This window comes from Oncorhynchus clarkii, chromosome 23 (assembly GCF_045791955.1).
Source record: "Oncorhynchus clarkii lewisi isolate Uvic-CL-2024 chromosome 23, UVic_Ocla_1.0, whole genome shotgun sequence".
NCBI classification, from domain to species: Eukaryota; Metazoa; Chordata; class Actinopteri; order Salmoniformes; family Salmonidae; genus Oncorhynchus; species Oncorhynchus clarkii.
In genome coordinates, this window is record NC_092169.1 from 51,923,260 (window position 1) to 51,948,384 (window position 25,125).

At 42.4% G+C, this 25,125-nt stretch overlaps 1 protein-coding gene across 1 annotated transcript in view; it reads left to right on the top strand.

The window, feature by feature from the left end:
- Window positions 1-15,525: 15,525 nt before the first annotated feature.
- The window catches only part of LOC139381311 (eyes shut homolog), a 254,785-nt gene continuing 245,185 nt past the window's right edge, over window positions 15,526-25,125 (top strand). Inside the window, exon 1 of the mRNA XM_071124763.1 lies at window positions 15,526-15,750. Within this exon, the coding sequence (XP_070980864.1) occupies window positions 15,526-15,750 (225 nt within the window). The remainder of the gene's footprint in view (window positions 15,751-25,125) is intronic.

Sequence of the window (25,125 nt, forward strand, 5' to 3'; positions counted from 1 at the left end):
GGACCCTGGTCTAAAGTAGTGCACTACATTATGAATGGACCCTGGTCTAAAGTAGTGCACTACGTTATGAATGGACCCTGGTCTAAAGTAGTGCACTACATTATGAATGGACCCTGGTCTAAAGTAATGCACTACAATTATGAACGGACCCTGGTCTAAAGTAGTGCACTACATTAGGAATGGACCCTGGTCTAAAGTAGTGCACTACATTAGGAATGGACCCTGGTCTAAAGTAATGCACTACATTAGGAATGGACCCTGGTCTAAAGTAGTGCACTACATTAGGAATGGACCCTGGTCTAAAGTAGTGCACTACATTAGGAATAGACCCTGGTCTAAAGTAGTGCACTACATTAGGAATGGACCCTGGTCTAAAGTAGTGCACTACATTAGGAATGGACCCTGGTCTAAAGTAGTGCACTACATTAGGAATGGATCCTGGTCTAAAGTAGTGCACTACATTAGGAATGGGGTGCCATTTGTAATGCATCCACAGTGTCACATTTTTACTGTTCCTCACAGGTCATTGTGACCCTCTGGTGACCATTTTTTCTTTTAGTTGCAATGTTGATGGTGTGACATATTGAGTTAGCCAGGGTGCGAGATGACTTTACACTTGCCCTTGCAGTAACATTGTGCTGTGCTGTGTACAGTGTGTCCCTCCCATCTCCTTGTTCCAGCAGGCATACAGCTCCCGGGCTACATCCCAAGTGGTACCCTATTCCCTACATAGTGCACTACTTTTGACCAAAACCTTATGGGATAACCTATGGGTCTTGGGCAATAGTAGTGCACTATATAATAGGTTACCATTTGGGACATAGCCGTGCTTTCCAATGCTTCCCCCGCCATGCCCGCTAAAATATGTTAATTGAGTTAAGGACTGTGTTTGGAGCGCACTAACGCTTCAACATGCTGTCTTGTGCTGTTCGTTAGGATATTAAGATCTCATGTTTTAAAGGACTGTTTGATGAAAGGATGGTCTCCAACCGGCTCAAAGTTCAGAACTAAAAGGGAGACAAAGTGAAGATAAGGAATAACAAAATATATTAAAAAAATATACAAAGAGAAAGAATACGGCAGACAGAGTGGGAGGGGCGTCACAGGATGATAACACACACGAAAGAAACATGTCGTAAAGAGTCTCATTTTTTTTTGCCATTATTGTCTCTAAATGTTGAAAGGTTAATGTTTGAAATCAAAAGCTAAAATGAATTAATAGATTTATTCAGGTGACATAATGTATAGAAATCAATGCAGTCAGTGAATCTTTGAGGGGGATGCCATATGGTAATTGCATGAGCCACGACTTAAAAGACTCCAAGCACAGTGATGTCATCATTTAGGTTTTTATTGTGACATCAGGTGTTATAAGTATTGCACTTTACATAATAACTTGTAGTGATGACAACCAAACCATAAAGAACTTGACAGAACTTGAGAAATTGAGCTGAGTGTTGTTGTTTAAAAGAAAAACCTTATAAACAAAGTTTTTGTTTTTTAACAAAAACAATTTTCCACATGCTCGGGGCGTTGTTATCCTGATAATAATTATAAAGGAAAGGAGACAGAAAAGGAAACCTTTTGAAGTACGGAAAAGGAACAATATTGAAAAATATTATTTCAATATCTTGGTTCACTGGAAGGATATGAGTTATCAGCAAGTCATCTTTGGGAAATATGAACACATTGAAGTTATGAGCCAAAAATACAAAAGACCTACAAACAAAAATCTATCAAAGAGGTGAGATTCATTTCTATATCAGGTGAAAAACAGAGTTTATCTAAAGCACCATGAATATCAATGATATAGGATTGGGGAACATTAAAGACAGTATTAGCTCCTTTAAAGTCAACTGTACTCTTAGGCAGTTAGCTCTTAGCAGCCCCCCCTCATAAATAAGTAAAAATAACTCACTTGCCTTTCGTGAACTAACACCCGGCACTTGACATTTTTTTCCCCCTACTAGCTCTGACTTTGCTGATAGCTACTTTATTCAGGAAAAATGTACTTTACTATGACTGAGATATGTGGTTGTCTCACCTCGCTATCTTCAGATGGATCCACTAACTGTAAGTCTCTCTGGGTAGTGTCTGGTAAAAGTGTAATGCTTGTCGTCCGGGGAAGGAGAGGAGGACCAAGGTGCAGCGTGGGAAGTGTTCATATTATTTAATCAAATATGCAACACTAGACAAACCAACAACCACGACAAACAAACAGTCCTGAACGGTGAAACAAAAAACACTAAACAGAAAACAACCACCCACAAAACACAATGGAAAACAGGCTACCTAAATGTGCTTCTCAATCAGGGACAACGATTGACAGCTGCCTCTGATTGAGAACCATACCAGGCCAAACACAGAAATAGAAAATCATAGACAAACTAACATAGACAACCCACCCAACCCACTCACGCCCTGGCCATACTAAAACAAAAGACAAAACAAAGGAACTAAGGTCAGAACGTGACAAAAAGACTAAAATGTAAAGAGTGTTTGAATCGTTCTAGTAGATTTCCACTCTGAACTTCAGAGCTGCTCCATGCTGAGAAGAGAAACACTGTTCTAGACTAGAGAACTTCCCTCCCTGGACCAACTCAAATCTTTGCCCTCTAAAATAATTACTAGACAGCTTAAACCGCTAGAGTTCCTCTCTAGGTTTCTTCCTAGAAAGTCCTTCCTTCTAGGGAGTTCTTCCTGGCCATTGTGCTTCTGTTTTGCTTACTCTTTGGGGTCTAGTCCGGGTAACTGCAAAGCACTTTGTGACAACTGCTGAAATAAAACGTTATGTGATTGATAGAATTTACACTATATCCTTGTATTTCTCCACAGCTTCTTCCTTCATTGAATACGGCAGGGATTAGGGCAGGGATAAGGGTCGCAATCCCAAATGGCACCCTATTCCCTGTACAGTGCACTACTTAGGGACCTAGTCAAAAGGAGTGCACTATATAGGGATTAGGATGCTCTTTGGGACAATAAAATTATCCCTGCTCCAGACAAGAACCTGAACTCATGCTAATCTCTGACACAGCAGGTTTTTGATGGCTCTGTAAAAACGGAACATCATTGCTTAAGGCAAGGTGACAGCAGGGATAATTATTATCCATAATTCATGTTAAATACCTCAATCCCAGAGGGACAGGGAATGGGGGAGGGGGTGTCCTTGCTTATTTCCAAACCCCCTCTAGTCTAACCTTCTCAGGTCTCAGGTGGTCAAGTGCAGAGAGCAATTGTAATTGATACCGAATGTGATATTTTTCCAATGCATCCTTGTAATAAAAGAATAAATGCACAAAGCATCCAGCTGGCTATTTACTGTAGATATACAGAGTAGTAGAATAGTACTGTATGCGTGCAGTCCCAGTTCTGGCTCCGATACAATATGCTGCCTGACATGCATTTATTTTGTATAAAAGAATGACGTGGTGTCGTATGACACCGTGGCAGAGGAAAGATGGAGGAGGTTACATCTTTCAATGATTCCAAAAGCATGACGTGTTTGAGCACGTCTGTCATGGATAAACAATAGAATATAATTCATACATCCCCTTTCTGTGATGCATATATACATTTGGAAACGTTCTGTAGACATACAATAGCTAAGCGAATTGCATTTAGGATGTTGCAGTGCAATCAGATACACATTTGCGTGACTGTGACGTGCATAAGACACCGTTTACCCTGCTGCCTGAGGCGCGGTGGTATGCAGATTAAGATAGTTAAAAGGCCACATAACCAGGGGGCAGAATAAGGGCTGGTAAATGTTGATTAAACTGTACAACTCCCACCAAATTTACGAGGACTAATATTTTTACTTTATTACCTTATAGAATTTGTACAGGCCTTTATCTAGTTACTGGGCCGGTTGTCTTAAGACAGAGTAGGCTTGTGAATCAGCCGGTAATTGATGTCTCTTTTTACCTTGACATTTTGGCCACCTCATTTTAACGCTGATTGAAATTACCCCCGTTGTCAGTTTCTCCCTTTTCACTTTGTGTCATTCTGGAACTGTGGGGCCTAATGTAGATCTGGATGGATGAGGAGGAAGTTTTCAACTACTTAGATCTCATGTCTGACATTAGTGAAATGATCGTATTACCTTATTCACTAGATACAAATCTAGACATGTGCATTTGAGTTGTTATACATTTAGGTATAACCATAAGTACCACAATCAACTAATTCAAATATATCAGAAAGACAAATATATATAAGTATATATAAATATAGCTCTTAATGTCAAGCTCTATTTCATCATACCTCCACATTAATGTGTATCCACAATATTAACCTTGTATCCATATTAACCTTGTATCCACAATACAACATTAAATGTACATGAAGCGTGGAGAATGCAGAATGTCTGTGGTGGAGCATTGTGTGAGCCTGAACTCATAAGTCAGAGAACGAGATTTCATACAACAATCTAATTGTATCAGTATCCAGGAGGGATTAGAGCTTTCCTCCCAGGGCCCCATGCTAGTTGATTGTGTGTGCATAACTAGAGGTTCCATTAGCAAGACGTAGAGTCAGCAAACACTCCTGTCGTCCTCCACAGACTCTCCCATCCAAAACACAGCAGTCACAGTCAGAGAGAGATAAAGAGCATTACAAATGAACTGATCTGATTCTCTAATGCCTACTGTTATTCTGTAAATATGTTTGCTATTGTGAACATAATCTATTGTTCACTTATTTGGTCATATGAAAAATAATATATAATTTTTGTTACTTTTTTTCAATGTTTATTTATGGTGAAATTTGAAATCATATCGCCAAGTCCTCTGTTAATGAGATCTGCAAGAATGTAGAAATGTATGTGGGTTTAAACTAACCAGAATGGCAGAAACACACCATATTTATTTTAACAATAGTCTCCTATAACATTCTATTTTACATGTCTTTCCTTGAGGAATTCCCTGGGTTCTGTTGTAAGATTCCAAGTCACAGGCATTTCAGAAGGGAGGCAATCCAACGGTCTGAATTCAAATAGAGGGAATTGCAATGAATATCAATCAGACTATGAATAAGTTCACAGTACACCAAGATATTAAGGTTAAAGAACAGGGGGAGAAAAAAAAGGTGACGATAATTTGCAAACTGATACATTTTCTGCAGTCTAGATAAACAGGACCAGGAAAGGCCTGTTACAGATTCAATTGAGAAGATGAACATTTTTTCCAGGAGCACCCTTGTCAAATAATCCTGTTTGCCAATACGTGACTGCATTCTAGGAGCATCATTGCCGCAACCATACTCATTCCTGGTTCAGTGGGTTATATTTCTGTCTGAATGGGGCTTCCAAGGACATCCTGGGGCCTAGGATGTACTTTACCCAGGTCTGGGTAATGGTACGTACAACCCTGGCAACAATAACACATAATTAGCAGTTAATATATCTTTAAAATGTGATATTAAGTGCTATGTTGAGGTTCATCAATGTAAGGATAAGCAGCATTTAACTACCATCATGCATATTGCCCATTCACCATTATACTAAACATCTCTACATGGGCAAATCCCAATATGTTGGATGATGAAATTACCTCGTAAAATAATCTTATTAGCAATAATATAATGACTAAAGCTTTTCCCCTGCATGCCATCATGATTATACAGTATTTACCCTCTGGCTAATTGCAAATGAAGTGCTCTGACAACATTACAGTGAACTTTGCATTGTACTCAATGATGACTTACAAATGAAATGGTCGACCTTGTGCTTGGGGAAAACACACGTTTGCAGCCTGGAGAGTAAAACTGAAGGCAAGAGCTTAGTTTATTATTGTTGTGGTACGTTGTCATAAAAGTCTGGGAAAATGGCAGATTTTAGAGTCACTTGACAGATTTAGCTTGCTTTTAAGAGATATTCATATTTTTTTTATTCAATCACAAGACGGAAGAAATTGTGCAGCAACTGTACATGGGAAATATTGTATTATCAGTAGTTTCATTTGATTTGACCATTGATAGCGTAGTAATATACTAGTTGGTGTCATATCATGGTGACTTTATACCTCATTCATTCAAGCTCAATGAGTCCATCCTATGTCTGTTAAAAGCCAGGACCAAAACCAAGTCCTGCAGATTGAAAATGTCATATTTACTAAATCCCCCAGCATTACTGTCAATCCGGTAATTGATTTGAGATTGGTCTCCATTTTATTTGTTATTGTCCTTGACACTGGGTATATGGTAGTGGGCATTAATTGTGATGCTTACTGGCTCCCAATTCTGTGCATCTGTCTGTTATGATAATATGTCAACACATCTTTCAACTGTTGTTACACATTGAGATTGAAGTGATTCATTATAATATTGTTGCTATTCACTCTGGGCCCTTCAGTGATTCATTATAATAGTGTTGCTATTCACTCTGGGCCCTTCAGTGATTCATTATAATAGTGTTGCTATTCACTCTGGGCCCTTCAGTGATTCATTATAATATTGTTGCTATTCACTCTGAGCCCTTCAGTGATTCATTATAATATTGTTGCTATTCACTCTGAGCCCTTCGGTGATTCATTATAATATTGTTGCTATTCATCTGGGCCCTTCAGTGATTCATTATAATAGTGTTGCTATTCACTCTGGGCCCTTCAGTGATTCATTATAATAGTGTTGCTATTCACTCTGAGCCCTTCAGTGATTCATTATAATATTGTTGCTATTCCCCTCTGGGCCCTTCAGTGATTCATTATAATAGTGTTGCTATTCACTCTGAGCCCTTCAGTGATTCATTATATTATTGTTGCTATTCACTCTGGGCCCTTCGGTGATTCATTATAATATTGTTGCTATTCACTCTGGGCCCTTCAGTGATTCATTATAATATTGTTGCTATTCATCTGGGCCCTTCAGTGATTCATTATAATATTGTTGCTATTCACTCTGGGCCCTTCAGTGATTCATTATAATATTGTTGCTATTCCCCTCTGGGCCCTTCAGTGATTCATTATAATATTGTTGCTATTCACTCTGGGCCCTTCAGTGATTCATTATAATATTGTTGCTATTCATCTGGGCCCTTCAGTGATTCATTATAATATTGTTGCTATTCACTCTGGGGCCTTCAGTGATTCATTATAATATTGTTGCTATTCCCCTCTGGTCCCTTCATTGATTCATTATATAATATTGTTGCTATTCACTCTGGGCTCTTCAGTGATTCATTATAATATTGTTGCTATTCATCTGGGCCCTTCAGTGATTCATTATAATATTGTTGCTATTCACTCTGGGGCCTTCAGTGATTCATTATAATATTGTTGCTATTCCCCTCTGGGCCCTTCAGTGATTCATTATAATATTGTTGCTATTCACTCTGGGCCCTTCAGTGATTCATTATAACATTGTTGCTATTCATCTGAGCCCTTCAGTGATTCATTATATTATTGTTGCTATTCACTCTGGGCCCTTCAGTGATTCATTATAATATTGTTGCTATTCCCCTCTGGGCCCTTCAGTGATTCATTATAATATTGTTGCTATTCACCCTGGGCCCTTCAGTGATTCATTATAATATTGTTGCTATTCATCTGGGCCTTTCAGTGATTCATTATAATATTGTTGCTATTCACTCTGGGCCCTTCAGTGATTCATTATAATATTGTTGCTATTCATCTGGGCCCTTCAGTGATTCATTATAATATTGTTGCTATTCACTCTGGACCCTTCAGTGATTCATTATAATATTGTTGCTATTCATCTGGGCCCTTCAGTGATTCATTATAATATTGTTGCTATTCACTCTGGGCCCTTCAGTGATTCATTATAATATTGTTGCTATTCACTCTGGGCCCTTCAGTGATTCATTATAATAGTGTTGCTATTCACTCTGGACCCTTCAGTGATTCATTATAATATTGTTGCTATTCATCTGGGCCCTTCAGTGATTCATTATAATATTGTTGCTATTCACTCTGGGCTCTTCAGTGATTCATTATAATATTGTTGCTATTCACTCTGGGCCCTTCGGTGATTCATTTTAATATTGTTGCTATTCATCTGGGCCCTTCAGTGATTCATTATAATATTGTTGCTATTCACTCTGGGCCCTTCAGTGATTCATTATAATATTGTTGCTATTCATCTGGGCCCTTCAGTGATTCATTATAATATTGTTGCTTTTTACTCGGGACCTTCAGTGATTCATTATAATATTGTTGCTTTTTACTCTGGGCCCTTCAGTGATTCATTATAATATTGTTGCTATTCATCTGAGCCCTTCAGTGATTCATTATAATATTGTTGCTTTTTACTCTGGGCCCTTCGTTAACCTGGTAGTTTGTCTGAAATGGCTCCATAATGGCTCCATAATGAAGGGTTACCTGACAAATCCCTTTGCCACGTGTAGAGGACATTTGATCCATCTATTTGTATTACTCTATTGGAAACACATCTAACATTCTGTATGAGCTGCTGGACTGCAACAGAGCTATTGTACAAGGCATACACTATGATGGAACATGTTTTATGATTTGGAAGGATGATGATAGTGGGAGGCATGTGGATAAATGTTTGTTTTACTCTGTTATATATTCTCATGAAGACACATGAAGGTCAATATCTCTCTTTCTAACGAAGATCCCCAAAGCTATGGGAATTAGAAAGATGGCCTGTGTTAGAAGCAAAAGGGCAACTCGTTAATCTAGGACCTTACCGGGAGGGAAAACTGTGTTCAAAATGGCACCCTATTCCCTACGTTGTACGAAATGGCACCCTATTCCCTATGGGCCCTGGTCAAAAGTAATGACCTATAGAGGGAATAGGGTGCTATTTGGGATGGAGATAACTATATTGGAAAAATAAAATGTCTTTCACAATGCCTCAAAATAGAATCCTATTTCCTAGCCTCTGGCAGGGCAGGGGAAGGAGGGGCAGGTGTGCTGCATATCATGTTTTTACAGTATTTATAGGTCATTTAAGAGGGAGACTTTTATCTCTTGTAATATTGTAGGGAATACTATTTTATTGAAACATATGACATTACTCTTTCTGTGTGGTAGCTCAAGAATATTGTGTTGTGTTCAACTGTTTAGTGTAGCATCCATGAATTCGAACATCGATTGCATTTTCTGTTTAGTTTGCATGTTGTTGTCGGAATTTAGTAGGTGACGAATGGAGGAAGTCTGTCCTGGACGGAACTGGAGGGGGACTGGATGAGGACTGGAGGGGTGGTGGAGGGGGACTGGAGGAGAGGTGGAGGGGGACTGGATGGGGACTGGAGGGGAGGTGTAGGGGGACTGGATGGGGACTGGAGGGGAGCTGGAGGGGAACTGGATGGGGACTGGAGGGGAGGTGGAGGGGAACTGGATGGGGACTGGAGGGGAGGTGGAGGGGAACTGGATGGGGACTGGAGGGGAGGTGGAGAGGAACTGGATGGGGACTGGAGGAGAGGTGGAGGGGAACTGGATGGGGACTGGAGGGGAGGTGGAGGGGAACTGGATGGGGAGGGGAGGTGGAGGGGAACTGGATGGGGACTGGAGGGGAGGTGGAGGGGAACTGGATGGGGACTGGAGGGGAGGTGGAGGGGAACTGGATGGGGACTGGAGAGGAGGTGGAGGGGAACTGGATGGGGACTGGAGGGGAGGTGGAGGGGAACTGGATGGGGACTGGAGGGGGACTGGAGTGGACTGCACAGCACACAAAAAAAAGTCACAAATGGCACCCTATTCCCTTATAGGGCCCTACTGCCTATAGGGCTATGGTCAAAAGTAGTGCACTATGTAGGGAATATGGTGCCATTTGGGATGCACAGCCGGAGACTAATAAACATGAACAAGGCCTAACCCGAAACCCCCTTCACGCACTGGCCCATGCCCACTTCTGCTGGATCTGGGGGTCATGGATCGGCCTCCAGCCATCGGACGACCCACAAACAGGATGTCATTACAATCACTTCTGGTTGTCAGCTGGTTGGATTGACTTCATATTAACCAGTTTCGCCAGGTGCTACTAATCATACTTAACCCTTGAGTGAACACGGACGATTCAGTTGATACATTTACTTGGAACGGGACATTGTTGGATTTCTCATTAAATATGAAAATTATTTAGCTTTGAAGAGACACACATAATGTCATGGCATTTTACTTCCGGAGAACGTTGTAGTACACTATTGTTAATTGCAAACCACAGAAATTGTGAACTTGGTCTTGCCCTTTTATAAGGACACAGACAGACTATTCATTATCTATAATTTTATGATGTAATAATCATCCATTATTTAAAAACCATGAAGGTTAGATTCAAATGTATAATTTTCTTGCCAAAGCGTGAAACCATGACTGTGTCTGAAATGGCACCTATTCCCTTTAAAGTGCATTTACCAGAGCCCTATTGGCCCTGGTCAAAACAAGTAAGTGCACTATAGGGAATGGGGTGTATCAGGGCGGTGGTGCTTCTATTAAGTAAGTTATTGGTACCATTTGAATTAATTGTTTGTGTGCTCCGATAGTTGCAGGTATGACTGGAGAATGCACCTACGCCTGTTTCCTACAAAATGGTGGTGCATTTTTTGTTCTGATGAGAGAATGGAAAGACGGGGAGAATCTCAAATGGCTTTACTCAATGCCTCGTGTCCTCTCATCTCCTCCTTTTGAAAAAGGTCACAGGTAATCAATGATAGGAGTCTAGGAGTGTGCTTGAATGAAATGAGACTTTCCTTCTCAACTAGCTCGTCATCGGTCATATGACATTTACAGAGAAGGAAACCCATAATACATGTGTAAAGTGTTCAGAATAAATGCAGCTAGTTGTGCTAGACATTTCATAGATAAAAGGATAAGTAGTGTATCATTTCTAAATGTGTGCCTGCTTTTTACCTCTGATTAAACAACAGCTGCTTCAAAGGGGGTGTTGCAAATTTCCAAACTCTTCTGTGGAGGATATGAGTACAGTGCACTTCAGTATCCACAGATGGGGGTAATGGGGGACAGGAGCAAACTCACCTGTTCGCCTACTAACGAATTTACTCTTCTTGACCACTTGGCCACTTATCGGTTTCCAGGTCACGGAGGAGAGGAGGACAGACTTTTCCACAATTGAGAATCTACCCTTGATTCCTCGCATCCTCACTCCTTGCCTCCTCCTCAACTCCCATTGGATGAAAAGGTCAGGGATCCCTTCCCTATGACCTTCTCATCCAATGGGTTTTGAGAAGGAGGTGAGGAGACGACGTGAATAAACCAAGAATTTAAATCGAGATTCTCCAAGAGACAGATGTTGTTTATTCAAATCAGCTTGTTTGGTGGCTGTGTGGACTAGGAGACGGCTGGTTTGGTGGCTGTGTGGATTAGGAGACGGCTTGTTTAGTGGTTGTGTGGACTAGGAGATGGCTGGTTTGGTGGCTGTGTGGACTAGGACACGGCTGTGTAGAGCGGACTAGGAGACGGCTGGTTTGGTGTTTGTGTGGAGTGGACTAGGAGACGGCTGGTTTGGTGGTTGTGTGGAGAAGACTAGAATACGGCTGGTTTGGTGGTTGTGTGGAGCAGACTAGGAGACGGCTGGTTTGGTGGTTGTGTGGAGCAGACTAGAATACGTCTGGTTTGGTGGTTGTGTGGAGCAGACTAGGAGACGGCTGGTTTGGTGGTTGTGTGGAGCAGACTAGGAGACGGCTGGTTTCGTGGCTGTGTGGAGCAGACTAGGAGACGGCTGGTTTCGTGGCTGTGTGGAGTGGACTAGGACACGGCTGGTTTCGTGGCCGTGTAAAGTGGACTAGGACACGGCTGGTTTGGTGGCTGTGTGGACTAGGACACGGCTGGTTTGGTGGCTGTGTGGACTAGGAGACGGCTGGTTTGGTGGCTGTGTGGAATGGGAGACAGCTGGTTTGGTGGCTGTGTGGACTAGGAGACAGCTGGTTTGGTGGCTGTGGGGACTAGGAGACAGCTGGTTTGGTGGCTGTGTGGACTAGGAGACAGCTGGTTTGGTGGCTGAGTGGACTAGGAGACAGCCAGTAAAGGTAATCCTTGTGTTTTTATTGGGGCTTGATTATTTATTACATTCATACACACTAACTACCTTTTTAGTGTCTATTTATTAAGGTATCTTTTGTTAAGAGCCCCGATGCTTGTCCTGAACACCGCTTGCCGAACGGTTTTGGAATCATAAGAAACATATATTTCGTAACAGAGAGAAAAAATCATAATACAAAAATGCTGAATTACTGCACATCTTTATAGAGTTAGGGTTAATGTTCCCACACGGCCATATCTCCATGTTACAGCACTTGTATACGGGAAGACAAACTGAAGATAGAGGCGACCACCTGTGCTAATTAGCTATCTAGTGTGTGCGAACACCTGTGTGTAAGCGTAACTAGGGAGGAAGTGTAGTTTGTTGGCTGGAGACACAGCCATATGGATCTGTGCAAACCTGCTACAGTAAGTGTACCTTGTTTATTTGAAAGCTCATTTCTCGCTCATATGACATTTAAATTCCATATGTTTCGAAAGCAATGATTTGTTGATGTTTCTCAGTGTTAAAACAGAGTGTTGGGATTGTACTTCACATGGTTCCACCGGTAAGTGATGCTTATAGCCCAGAACCCGTGAGATGAGGCAGAATACCTTATTTAATGCTGTGGGTTCTTGAGATCAAATTTATTACGTGAAGAACCATGCAGAGAATAGTGCAATTTTTTTGGACAAAGTTTCCATATTTCAGGATTTATTACAGAATAAATATGTATTGATCATAAAGTTGATAGTGTATTTATTTCATACATGATTCTTTATTTAAACCTAGATTAGCTGACATTTCAGCACGGTCCTTCAAGGTTACCATGGCAAAGAAATAGAGTAGTCCCCATACTGCACCACAGAACTGTGTGTCACAAATGCCACCATGTTCCCTATGTAGTGCACTACTTTACCATAGTGCATTACTTTCGACCAGAGCCCTGCATGTGTACGACAAGGGTAGGCAACCCTATTCCTGGAGGGCCGCTAGTTGTTCCAACTAGGCACCACCCCTGACCATCTGAGATAATTGATCAGTTCAGTGATGGCCAAAATTCAACACACTCGGTCTTCCAGGTTGGTGTGCAATAACAAAGTTGAAAACTTGTTTCCTTTCACAGATATTACAGTTTTAAAGATGATCTGGGCCTGCGTTGATCTCAGGCATGACCTTCTCATCCACTGTGTTCAAAGACCACTGGAAGGTAAAAGCATGATTGTTTCTGACAGACCAACCGATCTGACCTTTATAGGTCTTGACCCTGGCTGGATTGGGTTGTGTTGTTTTGTTTGGGCTATGTCTGATCTGATGAATGACAATATTGATATATTCACTATTCAATTAATTGAATAGATATTGCTATATTACATTTGCCAAAGTTTTGGTCTTAGCATAAATGCTTGGACATTTGAGATTTTTTTGCATGAATCTCCTTGCCGATATTACTGAAAATATATTATATTGTTTGCAAAACTGTAATGCGCTCAATATCTACTCCTGTGTCTTATTCGAATCAGTATAATTTCCTATAGCCAACTTTGCTTTTAGGCTCTCTCATATCCATGACTTTGTTATTCCGATATTCTCATCATGGGCTCAGAGAAACACCTGCTGCTCGAGCCCTGATAGCTCTCTAAGCGTCAGGTTTCCGTAGCAACAGGTCCTTCACCGAGGCTTCCGGTGTTGTCTCACATGTCCAAAGAAAACATTGTAGCTATCCTTTTTAAATTGGAAACATATGACTCCATGTACTTTTGCAACTAACCATCATTCGAAGTGTGCTGCTGCAACATGTTCAACTGAGGGTGAGCATACACGTATGTGATAATTCTGTATTGAACGACGCGCGAAACTAAATTGGTGAGCAGGGAGCTCGAACATAGAGGCGCCAGCAGCAGATGGCCCTGTGTGTAGTCAGATTATATCCTAGTTAAACCCAGGGCCTTGAGCATTTCTAGAGCGGGGGCAGACGTGGTGGCTGTTGCTGAAATAGTCTACGGTTACTTTGTGTACATTATAATTGCGAATAAATGAATGCATGTAGCCAGGCATTATCATGGCCGTGCCGTAATTGCCTCCACCCGCCATAGGCTATAGTTGGTGATTGGAGAATAGCAATTATGTCCTCCTTGTGCGAACGGAGACGACGTCGTAGTTTAATAAAAATGTATTGGCTACCAAATTCATCTTACGAGTGTTAAAATATAATGTGTTATTAACTGTAGAAAACAAACGCATTCTTGACATTGTCGGGGGTAAGTCTACAGAATGGGAGCGCCTGTGACTCATTATATTCTCCACAGTCTATTCTAGATTCTAGAGACGATGGTACTATACACCGTTGGCACTTGACATTTATCACCAGAGAACACACCAGTATCCACCAATAATTCGATCATCAGACCTATGTATGAACTGTGTGAATGACACATGCCATGGACAAGGTTAGTCTTTGAGTCCTACGTTTTCATAGGGGGATGTCATAAGCAAATCATGTCAAGTAGAGGTACAGGTTCCTGGATGTGGAACTTGCACTTCTTATTGATAGCCTACACACGTAGCATACAGTATGGTCTCATACACTGTAATTAAAGCAGTCAATTAGAGGTATAAACGATAGAATGAAAGCCTGTAATAAGTCAATGCTTTTGGGTGGTTTAAGAAATAATCATCAGGATTTATGGGTGTTCCAGATAATTGGATTGATCCGGGAGATCAATAGTGAAATGATATAAATGCATCCCAAAATCTATCCCCTGTGTAGTGCACCATTAACCAGAGCCCTATGGGATACCCCATGCGTCCTAGTCAAAAGTAGTGCACTATAGAGGGAATAGGCAGCCATTTGGGACAGAAGCTATATACATGTCTATTTAACAGCTTCTTCATCATCATATTCCTCAGTGCTCTGCATTGACCTGCAACCTTTCTGCTGGAAATGGAGGGAGGAGAGGGAAAGAACGTCAATGGAGGGAGGGAGGAGAGGGAAAGAACGTGAGGGAGGGAGGGAGGGAGGGAGGAGAGGGAAAGAACATAATGGAGGGAGGGAGGAGAGGGAAAGAACGTAATGGAGGGAGGGAGGAGAGGGAAAGGACGTAATGGAGGGAGGGAGGAGAGGGACAGAACGTGCAGGAGGGAGGGAGGGAGGGAGGAGAGGGAAAGAACGTGCAGGAGGGAGGGAGGAGAGGGAAAGAACGTGCAGGAGGCCTTTGAGTGTACAGTGTGTGTGCCTGTGTGAATCCATAGGCCTGTAACACATTTGCAAATCATGGTCATTTATTTTGCTGATCCTTAGTGAGACTCTTCCTTGCTTTTCAAACGTGACAAATTCAACTGTCAGCAAACCGACAAGTCAATAAGTGTTTTGATGTCAGTGTTCAGAGAGACAATTCCTCCTCAACAAGTGATTTATGTGATCGGGAGCTTGCCAGTGTGAAATGCAAGATTGTATTACTGTTACTGGCTGACCTTATATCAAACAAAACAAAACAGCTGGTTGATTTGTCAGACAGTTATTTGGTTTGGCTTCTTTGGCTGACTGACTGACTGGCTGACTGGATGGAGTGTGACCTCTGGCTGGCTGACTGGATGGAGTGTGACCTCTGTCTGACTGACTGGATGGAGTGTGACCTCTGGCTGACTGACTGGATGGAGTGTGACCTCTGGCTGACTGACTGGATGGAGTGTGACCTCTGGCTGGCTGACTGGATGGAGTGTGACCTCTGGCTGACTGACTGGATGGAGTGTGACCTCTGGCTGACTGGCTGGCTGACTGGATGGAGTGTGACCTCTGGCTGGCTGACTGGCTGACTGGATGGAGTGTGACCTCTGGCTGACTGGCTGGCTGACTGGATGGAGTGTGACCTCTGGCTGACTGGATGGAGTGTGACCTCTGACTGACTATAGTCGGACTAAACCAGGCATCACGTCTCATTCCTGGAAACAGGTTTGTTGGGACTCCTTTGCCCAGAGGGGGCAGCTCATCAGACCTGAGACATCTTGTCCCCAGGGCTGCAGCATTCCTCATCCTTTTTTCTAAAAAAAATTGTAATTGCTTCCTGGCTACACAAATACAGAATGAATGGTGATTGATCTACATTCCATTATTGATAAGCTTCAGGTTTACAACTATCCCTGATTTTCACTGTCCCTACACAGCTCTTGATCTACATTCCATTATTGATAAGCTTCAGGTTTACAACTATCCCTGATTTGCACTGTCCCTACACAGCTCTTGACTACCAATCAGATGTGTGGGATTGTTGGTGATAATTAGTAGGCCTACATTATTTAATTGTTTCATTTTCTCTTAGGCTGGCGTGTGACCTCTATGACTGACTGTAGTCGGACTAAACCAGGCATCACGTCTCATTCCTGGAAAAAGGTTTGTTGTGACTCCTTTGCCCAGAGGGGGCAGCTCATCAGACCTGAGGGAGATCTTGTCCCCAGGCAAGAAAGCTACAGACTTCTTTCTTTCTTTGAATCCAGTTTCTCCTCTATTTCGCATGGGAAACAAAGCATCTTTGGAAAATAATTTCCACGATGGTAAAACATTTTTAGTGTTAACTTAAATGACTAAAATCAGATGGAGCAATATATTTTGAAATAAGATCATCTTTGACAACTAATCAAAATAAAAACTAGGCAGGGAGAATCTAAAATTCCAAAAATGTCATGGCATGGGGCTCCTATTTATTTGTTATGTTTGAGTCAGTCAGATAGCATAAGAACAAGGCACAAGCCATGACAAAATGTGTAGAATTGCAGGAAATGTTCTTTCAAACTTAAACATGTTCTCTCTGCCTCATGGCAAAATGTGTAGATTTGCAGGAAATTAGCTAACTTTTCCAATGTTGGGGAAACACTGGAATTGCTTATTTTTCCTGAATTTGTTTACCATTGACATGGCATTTATTCACAATATAGCTTAGCCTGTATTTTGACAACCAATCAAATGTTTGGGATTCATTTTTTGGCCTATTTCATTGGTTTATTTTTTCTGTGGTACACCAGTGGAGGGATTCCAGGGGGAACAGTCACAATATTGATCTACAGTATTAGCTTGCAACATGTTTTACATTCTCCCCCCATGTTTTAACTAATGTTAAACCTCAATATTTTGTGGTGTACATTTCCTCTCACTTCCATTGGATCACAGCTTCCATCATGTCTCATCCTCAGCATCTGGAAGATATTCCCATGTCTAAACCCTTTGGAAGAACTGATACAGGCAATTCTATTTCCATGTGATAAATTAGCACAAGCAAGTGTCTCTTGCGAGCGAGGGATGGGGAAAGAGAAATGGAGAGCAAGGAAAGAAAATAAAGAATAGGAGAGAGATTTACCAATACTGTGTTATTGATCCGTTGGCCTCAGCACACGTGATTGTCATCCTATTATCCATGCTGCGCCAAGCTGACACCGAGCACGACAGGAGTGTCTCTGTGAGACCATTGGATGCCCCTCTTCACCCCCCCCCCCCTCCCTCCCTCAGCCTCTCCTCGTTACTCCTCTCTCCCATGAGTCAGCCAATGTCATCCTGATTAGAGCTGGGTGATATGGACACTAAATACACATTGTGAGAAATGTAACTATTTTGCTGGATAACAATGAATACAACATGAAGAAAAGAAATGTAATGGATAAGTGTAACCACTTTACATTAGTGACGGGGCTCTAGACACGTTGTTTTCCTGTGCCAACTAAGACAACTGAGATGGAGATTTAAAAAATGAAGCTAACAAATCCAGGGAATATATGATTGATATGTTGATGTAGAAAATGTAAAAATAGGATCCAGGGGCCTCATGTACACTGCATGAGTATGTGGACAGCTGCTCATCGAACATCTCATTCCAAAATGATGGGCATTAATATGGAGTTGGGCCCCCCTTTGCTGCTCTAACAGCCTCCACTCTTCTGGGAAGGCTTTCCACTAGATGTTGGAACATTGCTGCAGGGACTTGCTTCCATTCAGCCACAAGCATTAGTGAGGTTGGGCACTGATGTTGTGCGATTAGGCCTGGCTCGCATTCGGCGTTCCAATTAATCCCAAAGGTGTTTGATGGAGTTGAGGTCAGCCGTGCAGACCAGGCAAGTTCTTACACACTGATCTCGACAAACCATTTCTGTATGGACCTGGCTTTGTGCACGGGGGCGTTGTCATGCTGAAACAGGAAAGAGCCTTCCCCAAACTGTCGCCACAAATTTAGAAGCACAGAATTGTCTAGAATGTCATTGTAGTATGCTGTAGTGTTAAGATTTTCCTTCACAGGAACCCAGAGGCCTAGCCATGAAAAACAGCCCCAGACCATTTTTCCTCCTCCACCAAACTTTACAGTGACAATATGCATCCGCTAAACCCAGATTCGTCCGTCGGACTGCCAGATGGTGAAGCGTGATTCATCACTCCAGATAACAATCCAATGACGGCGAGCTGTACACCATTCCAGCCGACACTTGACATTGCGCATGGTGATCTTTGGGTTTTATGCGCCTGCTCAGCCATGTAAACCCATTTCATGAAACTCCCGACGAACAGTTATTGTGCTGACGTTGCTTCCAGAGACAGTTTGGAACTCGGTAGTGAGTGTTGCAACCGAGGACAATGGTTTTTACATGCTACGCACTACAACGGGTTGAGCTCTAGTAGGGCAGAAATTTGATGAACTGACTTGTTTGAAAGGTGGCATCCTATAATGGTGTCACATTGAAAGTCACTGAGCTCTTCAGTAAGGCCGTTCTACTGCCAATGTTTGTCTATAGAGATTGCATGGCGATGTATTTCCATTGTGAATTCATGCAACATATCTTGACAGGCTATATATAATTTGACCACATCAGTGCATTTGTTACGATAATAATCCATATAAAGTACAATAATTTGTTAAGTTAAAGGTACGTGTGAAAGTGTAACCATTGTTTCACTGAGATAATGGGAAATCGAATGAGATGGCAGATCTTGCTCTGTTGGAAAATTTGGCAAACGCTGCATTTTGCAGAGAGTGCATTTTTAGAGACGGGTGGGACTTTTTTTTTGCAGGAGGTACAGATTGGTTCATCAGATATCATTTCCCAAAACCAATCTTAAGAATCTTTGCGAGGATTTAAGACCTTCTTTAGAAAGGCGAACCCATGCCGTTTCGGGGAACATCAAAGTGCTATCCACCCTTTGGTTTTTGGCAACGGGCACTTTTCAGCTGCAGCTTGCTGATCGGCATCTCACATCCCCCGATGTGCCAATGTTTTATGTTCTGGATGCAAAATGAACTGAGAACATTTCCATACACCATCAGGGAAAACCTAGTCAGTTGTATAACTGAATGCATTCAACTTTAATGTGTCTTCCCTCTGCATTTAACCCAACCCCTGAATTAGAGAGGTGCGGGGGGGGGCTTAATTGACATTCACGGCCGTTTGTGATACAGCCTGGAATTGAACCAGGGTCTGTAGTGACACCTCTAGCACTGAGATGCAATGCCTTTAGACCGCTGTGCTACTCGGGAGCCCTTTACATTGCGTTTATATTTTTGCTCTGTATATATTTTCCATTGCTAAGGCAACGTGAATTGTCCTAATGGTCCTCTGTAGCTATGTTTTCATTTTTATTGGTCAAACCACAACTGAGGGAGCCAACTAAAACCTTTTGGTTGTACTCAATCTCTGGCACGAGCACCTATATTTTGGTTGCGCTGTTGTAGGCTATTTCATGGTACGGCGTTGTATATATTCCCCATGGCCTTTAAAGGGATGATTTTGACCATATATGGGTAATTGGGGGCGTTTCTAAATGCAAATAGCCAATGTCACACGCGTGCACTGAGGAATAATTTTGCACGCCCAATTTTTCAGTTTGTGATTTGTTAAAAAGTTTGAAATATCCAATAAATGTCGTTCCACTTCATGATTGTGTCCCACTTGTTGTTGATTCTTCACAAAAAAATACAGTTTTATATCTTTGTTTGAAGCCTGAAATGTGGCAAAAGGTCGCAAAGTTCAAGGGGGCCGAATACTTTCGCAAGGCACCGTATCTATTAGCCATGTAGGCTAATTGATGAATCTATCAGTAAATGTAGGCTAATGTTCTAAAAACTGTTCCAGAGCTAGGCCTAGGCTACTTGATGTAGGCCTATTCACTGCAAATGGTGCTCTCCACTCACCAAAACTATACTACAGCCTACTCCGGTTGTAAAGTGGTGCCATGAACTCTGTTAAGAGGTGAGAAATACATAATATACTCGCAGAAAGCTGTGACTGTCCTCTCTGTAACTAGAATGACAGTAGTTGCTATGAAAACTGTATTTGTTCCCAATAGCATTTTGAGTAATGGTCATATGCTTGTGCTTCTCAGAATGCAGCTCTCCCTCCTCCGTGTCACAGTGGGAAGAGGGGTGAGAGTGGCTCGCCCACACAACAGCCGACAGCCAAACAGGGCCAGGCACACACTTTCATAGCAGGAATCAACATAATGTATAGGCTATTACTGTTGACTAGATAATGGTTCTACAACAATCTACTGGAACGTTGTGTAGCATTGCTTCGGTAAGAGGAAGGCAATGTCGGTCATTTTCGGTTTATCTCCCCCGAGGTCACTCTTCTACAGACTACCATGCCCTCTTCAATTCATCCCCTTACCCCTCTCGCCTTGTTATTTGGGTTACCTCCTCCTCCTCCTCTCCCCATGCATCGCCCAATTTCATCCTTGTGTGAATGGAAGGAGAACTCAGAGACTACCTCTTCATCTGGGTTCTATCATATCTAGAAAGTAGTGGTCTGTATTCCAAATGGCACCCTACAGTATTCCTTACACCCTGCACTACTTTTGACCAGAGCCCTATGGACCCTGGTCAATGGAAGGGCACTATTTAGGAAACATAGTGCTATTTGGGGTGTAGCCATGGTTCTTTAGACCAGGCCTGTTGCATGAATACGCTCTCTCAGCCCTTTTCATACATCAATATTATGACATGTGCCCCTGTGCTTGAATTTGAATATCAATCATAGAGCACTCTTCAAGCTTGTTGCTCCTTCTCACTGGTAATGTAAAACCTCATTTCACATCTCATAATGGTAAATCAGGACTCGGTGCAAACGCGTTACCTACGCAGGCTGAGACATTAAGCATAGAGTTGTTGTTTAATTCAAATATGCTTATTGGATACAGATTTTACAGCAAAGGTTGGATGATAGAAATGTTTTTTTCTCCTGCATTAGCTTAATTTAGCCATGAAATTCATCCAAGATGAAAGTGTATTGCCTTGCCTCCTAATTCTGAAACTGATATTCATGGTGGTTTTCATGGTAACGGACCTGTCTCTTGACTAAATGTATCATCTGGTGAGTTTAATGAAAGATGATACCTGTCAGATCTGGGTTCAGATAATATTTGTTTTCTTTCAAATACTTCAGGTGTGCTTCATGGATCTTGCTTGGCACAATGGATTAGTCCCAAAAGCGCACATGCGACCCTTTTGGCTCTCCAGACAGGCTTAATCAAACACACAAAGTATTATTTGAAAGGAAAACAAATACTATTTGTACCCAGGTCTGAAATAATACCCATCATGTATTTGATTATAGTCCTGGGTGTTACTCTGACATTTACTTCAAAGAAAACCTCCCAGGCTGGTAATTAGGCTAGGATCTGATACCTCAGTATGTCTGACAGTTCCTGTTGACAACATGGATACTCCCCAAATAGAGCCCCACAGTGGAGGTGTCATAATGCCCATAAAACCTAGTGGTCAAACAAGGAAAGCTTTTCAATAGTTTTTTTCCATAGGGGGGTTTAGAAACACGTAAAATAAAGGCTGTGTTTCGTGTATTCTTACCCTGGGGTGACGTTTTGATAACCTTGTAAATCTCTTTAGGACAAGGTGACTTTTATCAATATATTCGCCTGTATTTAGTCTCATATTCGAAAATGCTAATTAGCGTCAAAGTAGACATCATGCAAGACTACAAATCCCAGTACACTGATATCTAACAATACACAACAATACACACAAATCTAAAAAGTTAAATAAGAAATATTAGGATGAGAAATGTCGAAGTCCGGAGTATAAATGTGATGGGATGAATAGACAATATGGACAGTATATGGACAGAATATGTAGTATATTTGAAGAATAGTATATGTACAGCAATAGTTAAGTAAGATCTGCACGTCATCTCTAGCTGAAGCCTTTGCTAAACAGGTATTGTGTCAATGTAAAACTTGCACAAGACAGTTGACAGCATTGTCAAGTTAAAGAAATGTAGCCAATGTATTCATTACTACATTTAGCTAACATTAGATAGTTAATCCAGAGATTCTTACCTTTGCTTCAATTTGGGAGTCTCGTCCAGATCACCATGGTATTTGTAGTTCTTTATGATAGCCACATTAGCAGCCAATTAGCATTTTATTTTTTTGTGGATAAATACAGGTGACTATATTGATAAAAGTCACCTTGTCCGAGAGAGATTTACATTATTATTAAAACGTCACGCCAGGGTAAGAATACACGAAACAGAGCCCTTATTTTAAGTGTTTTTAAAATCCACTATGGGAAAAATTAGTGGTGGAAAAACGATTGGAACCATTTCCCTGTTTGACTGCTAGGTGTTATGGGTATTATGACTCATACTGTGGTACTCTATGGCACTCGTTTTATTTTTCTGCCATTTGGGAGATAACCTATGTATCCAGTTGTGGTTTTCTTTTTGTTTGTTCAGTAATCATGAGCCTCTGATTACATAGTAATTAACCTCCACACGTACAGAGATTATTCTTCCTACTATAGAAACACAGTAAAACAATTATACTGTCCAGTCTCGTTATTATTGGTCTATTACCCAATATAATACATATTATTATTTTAATTATAGCAACATAGTTGATTTGTTTATGAATACAAAATAAATGTACAGTATTTATACAATCTTTGCATAGTAAAGGGCAGCTGGGTTTGTCTTTATCCACAGTAAAGCTGGGTTATCAGTACAGACTTTCCACGCTCTTTTCTTTACCTCCCTCCCAAACGACTGTACTGTGAGAGAGATGGTGAGCTGAGGAACACAATGGCGTCGTTCCTTCCTGTCTCCGACTGCGTCCCAAACGGTACGGTTTTCGCTCCAAGCCCAGTGGTAAATTGATCTAATTCAGTTTATCAACCAATTCATTATTAGAATCAGGTGCACTTTATTAGGGTTGGAGTGAATCCCTACAGGACAGTAGCTCTACAGGAACAGGGTTGGAGAGCCCCGTTATAAACAATTGCAAATTGTTAATCAAGGAAGGTTGTTGATGGTAATGCCCTGCCCTGCCCCAAGCCTGGTTGTTGATGATGGTACTGCTCCAGGCCTGGTTGTTGATGATGGTACTGCTCCAGTCCTGGTTGTTGATGATGGTACTGCTCCAGGCCTGGTTGTTGATGATGGTACTGCTCCAAGCCTGGTTGTTGAGGATGGTACTGCTCCAGGCCTGGTTGTTGATGATGGTACTGCTCCAGGCCTGGTTGTTGATGATGGTACTGCTCCAGGCCTGGTTGTTGATGATGGTACTGCTCCAGGCCTGGTTGTTGATGATGGTACTGCTCCAGGCCTGGTTGTTGATGATGGTACTGCTCCAGGCCTGGTTGTTGATGATGGTACTGCTCCAGTCCTGGTTGTTGATGATGGTACTGCTCCAGGCCTGGTTGTTGATGATGGTACTGCTCCAAGCCTGGTTGTTGAGGATGGTACTGCTCCAGGCCTGGTTGTTGATGATGGTACTGCTCCAGGCCTGGTTGTTGATGATGGTACTGCTCCAGGCCTGGTTGTTGATGATGGTACTGCTCCAGGCCTGGTTGTTGATGATGGTACTGCTCCAGGCCTGGTTGTTGATGATGGTACTGCTCCAGGCCTGGTTGTTGATGATGGTACTGCTCCAGTCCTTGTTGTTGATAATGGTACTGCCCTGCTTCAGACCTGGTTGTTGATGATGGTACTGCTCCAGGCCTGGTTGTTGATGATGGTACTGCTCCAGGCCTGGTTGTTGATGATGGTACTGCTCCAGGCCTGGTTGTTGATGATGTTACTGCCCTGCTCCAGGCCTGGTTGTTGATGATGGTACTGCTCCAAGCCTGGTTGTTGAGGATGGTACTGCTCCAGGCCTGGTTGTTGATGATGGTACTGCTCCAGGCCTGGTTGTTGATGATGGTACTGCTCCAGGCCTGGTTGTTGATGATGGTACTGCCCTGCTCCAGGCCTGGTTGTTGATGATGGTACTGCTCCAGGCCTGGTTGTTGATGATGGTACTGCTCCAGGCCTGGTTGTTGATGATGGTACTGCTCCAGGCCTGGTTGTTGATGATGGTACTGCTCCAGGCCTGGTTGTTGATGATGGTACTGCTCCAGGCCTGGTTGTTGATGATGGTACTGCTCCAGGCCTGGTTGTTGATGATGGTACTGCTCCAGGCATGGTTGTTGATGATGGTACTGCTCCAGGCCTGGTTGTTGATGATTGTACTGCTACAGGCCTGGTTGTTGATGATGGTACTGCTCCAGGCCTGGTTGTTGATGATGGTACTGCCCTGCTCCAGGCCTGGTTGTTGAGGATGGTACTGCTCCAGGCCTGGTTGTTGATGATGGTACTGCTCCAGTCCTGGTTGTTGATGATGGTACTGCTCCAGGCCTGGTTGTTGATGATGGTACTGCTCCAGTCCTGGTTGTTGATGATGGTACTGCTCCAGTCCTGGTTGTTGATGATGTTACTGCCCTGCTCCAGGCCTGGTTGTTGATGATGGTACTGCTCCAAGCCTGGTTGTTGATGATGGTACTGCTCCAGTCCTGGTTGTTGATGATGTTACTGCCCTGCTCCAGGCCTGGTTGTTGATGATGGTACTGCTCCAAGCCTGGTTGTTGAGGATGGTACTGCTCCAGGCCTGGTTGTTGATGATGGTACTGCTACAGGCCTGGTTGTTGATGATGGTACTGCTCCAGGCCTGGTTGTTGATGATGGTACTGCTCCAAGCCTGGTTGTTGATGATGGTACTGCTCCAGGCCTGGTTGTTGATGATGGTACTGCTCCAGGCCTGGTTGTTGATGATGGTACTGCTCCAGTCCTGGTTGTTGATGATGTTACTGCCCTGCTCCAGGCCTGGTTGTTGATGATGGTACTGCTCCAGGCCTGGTTGTT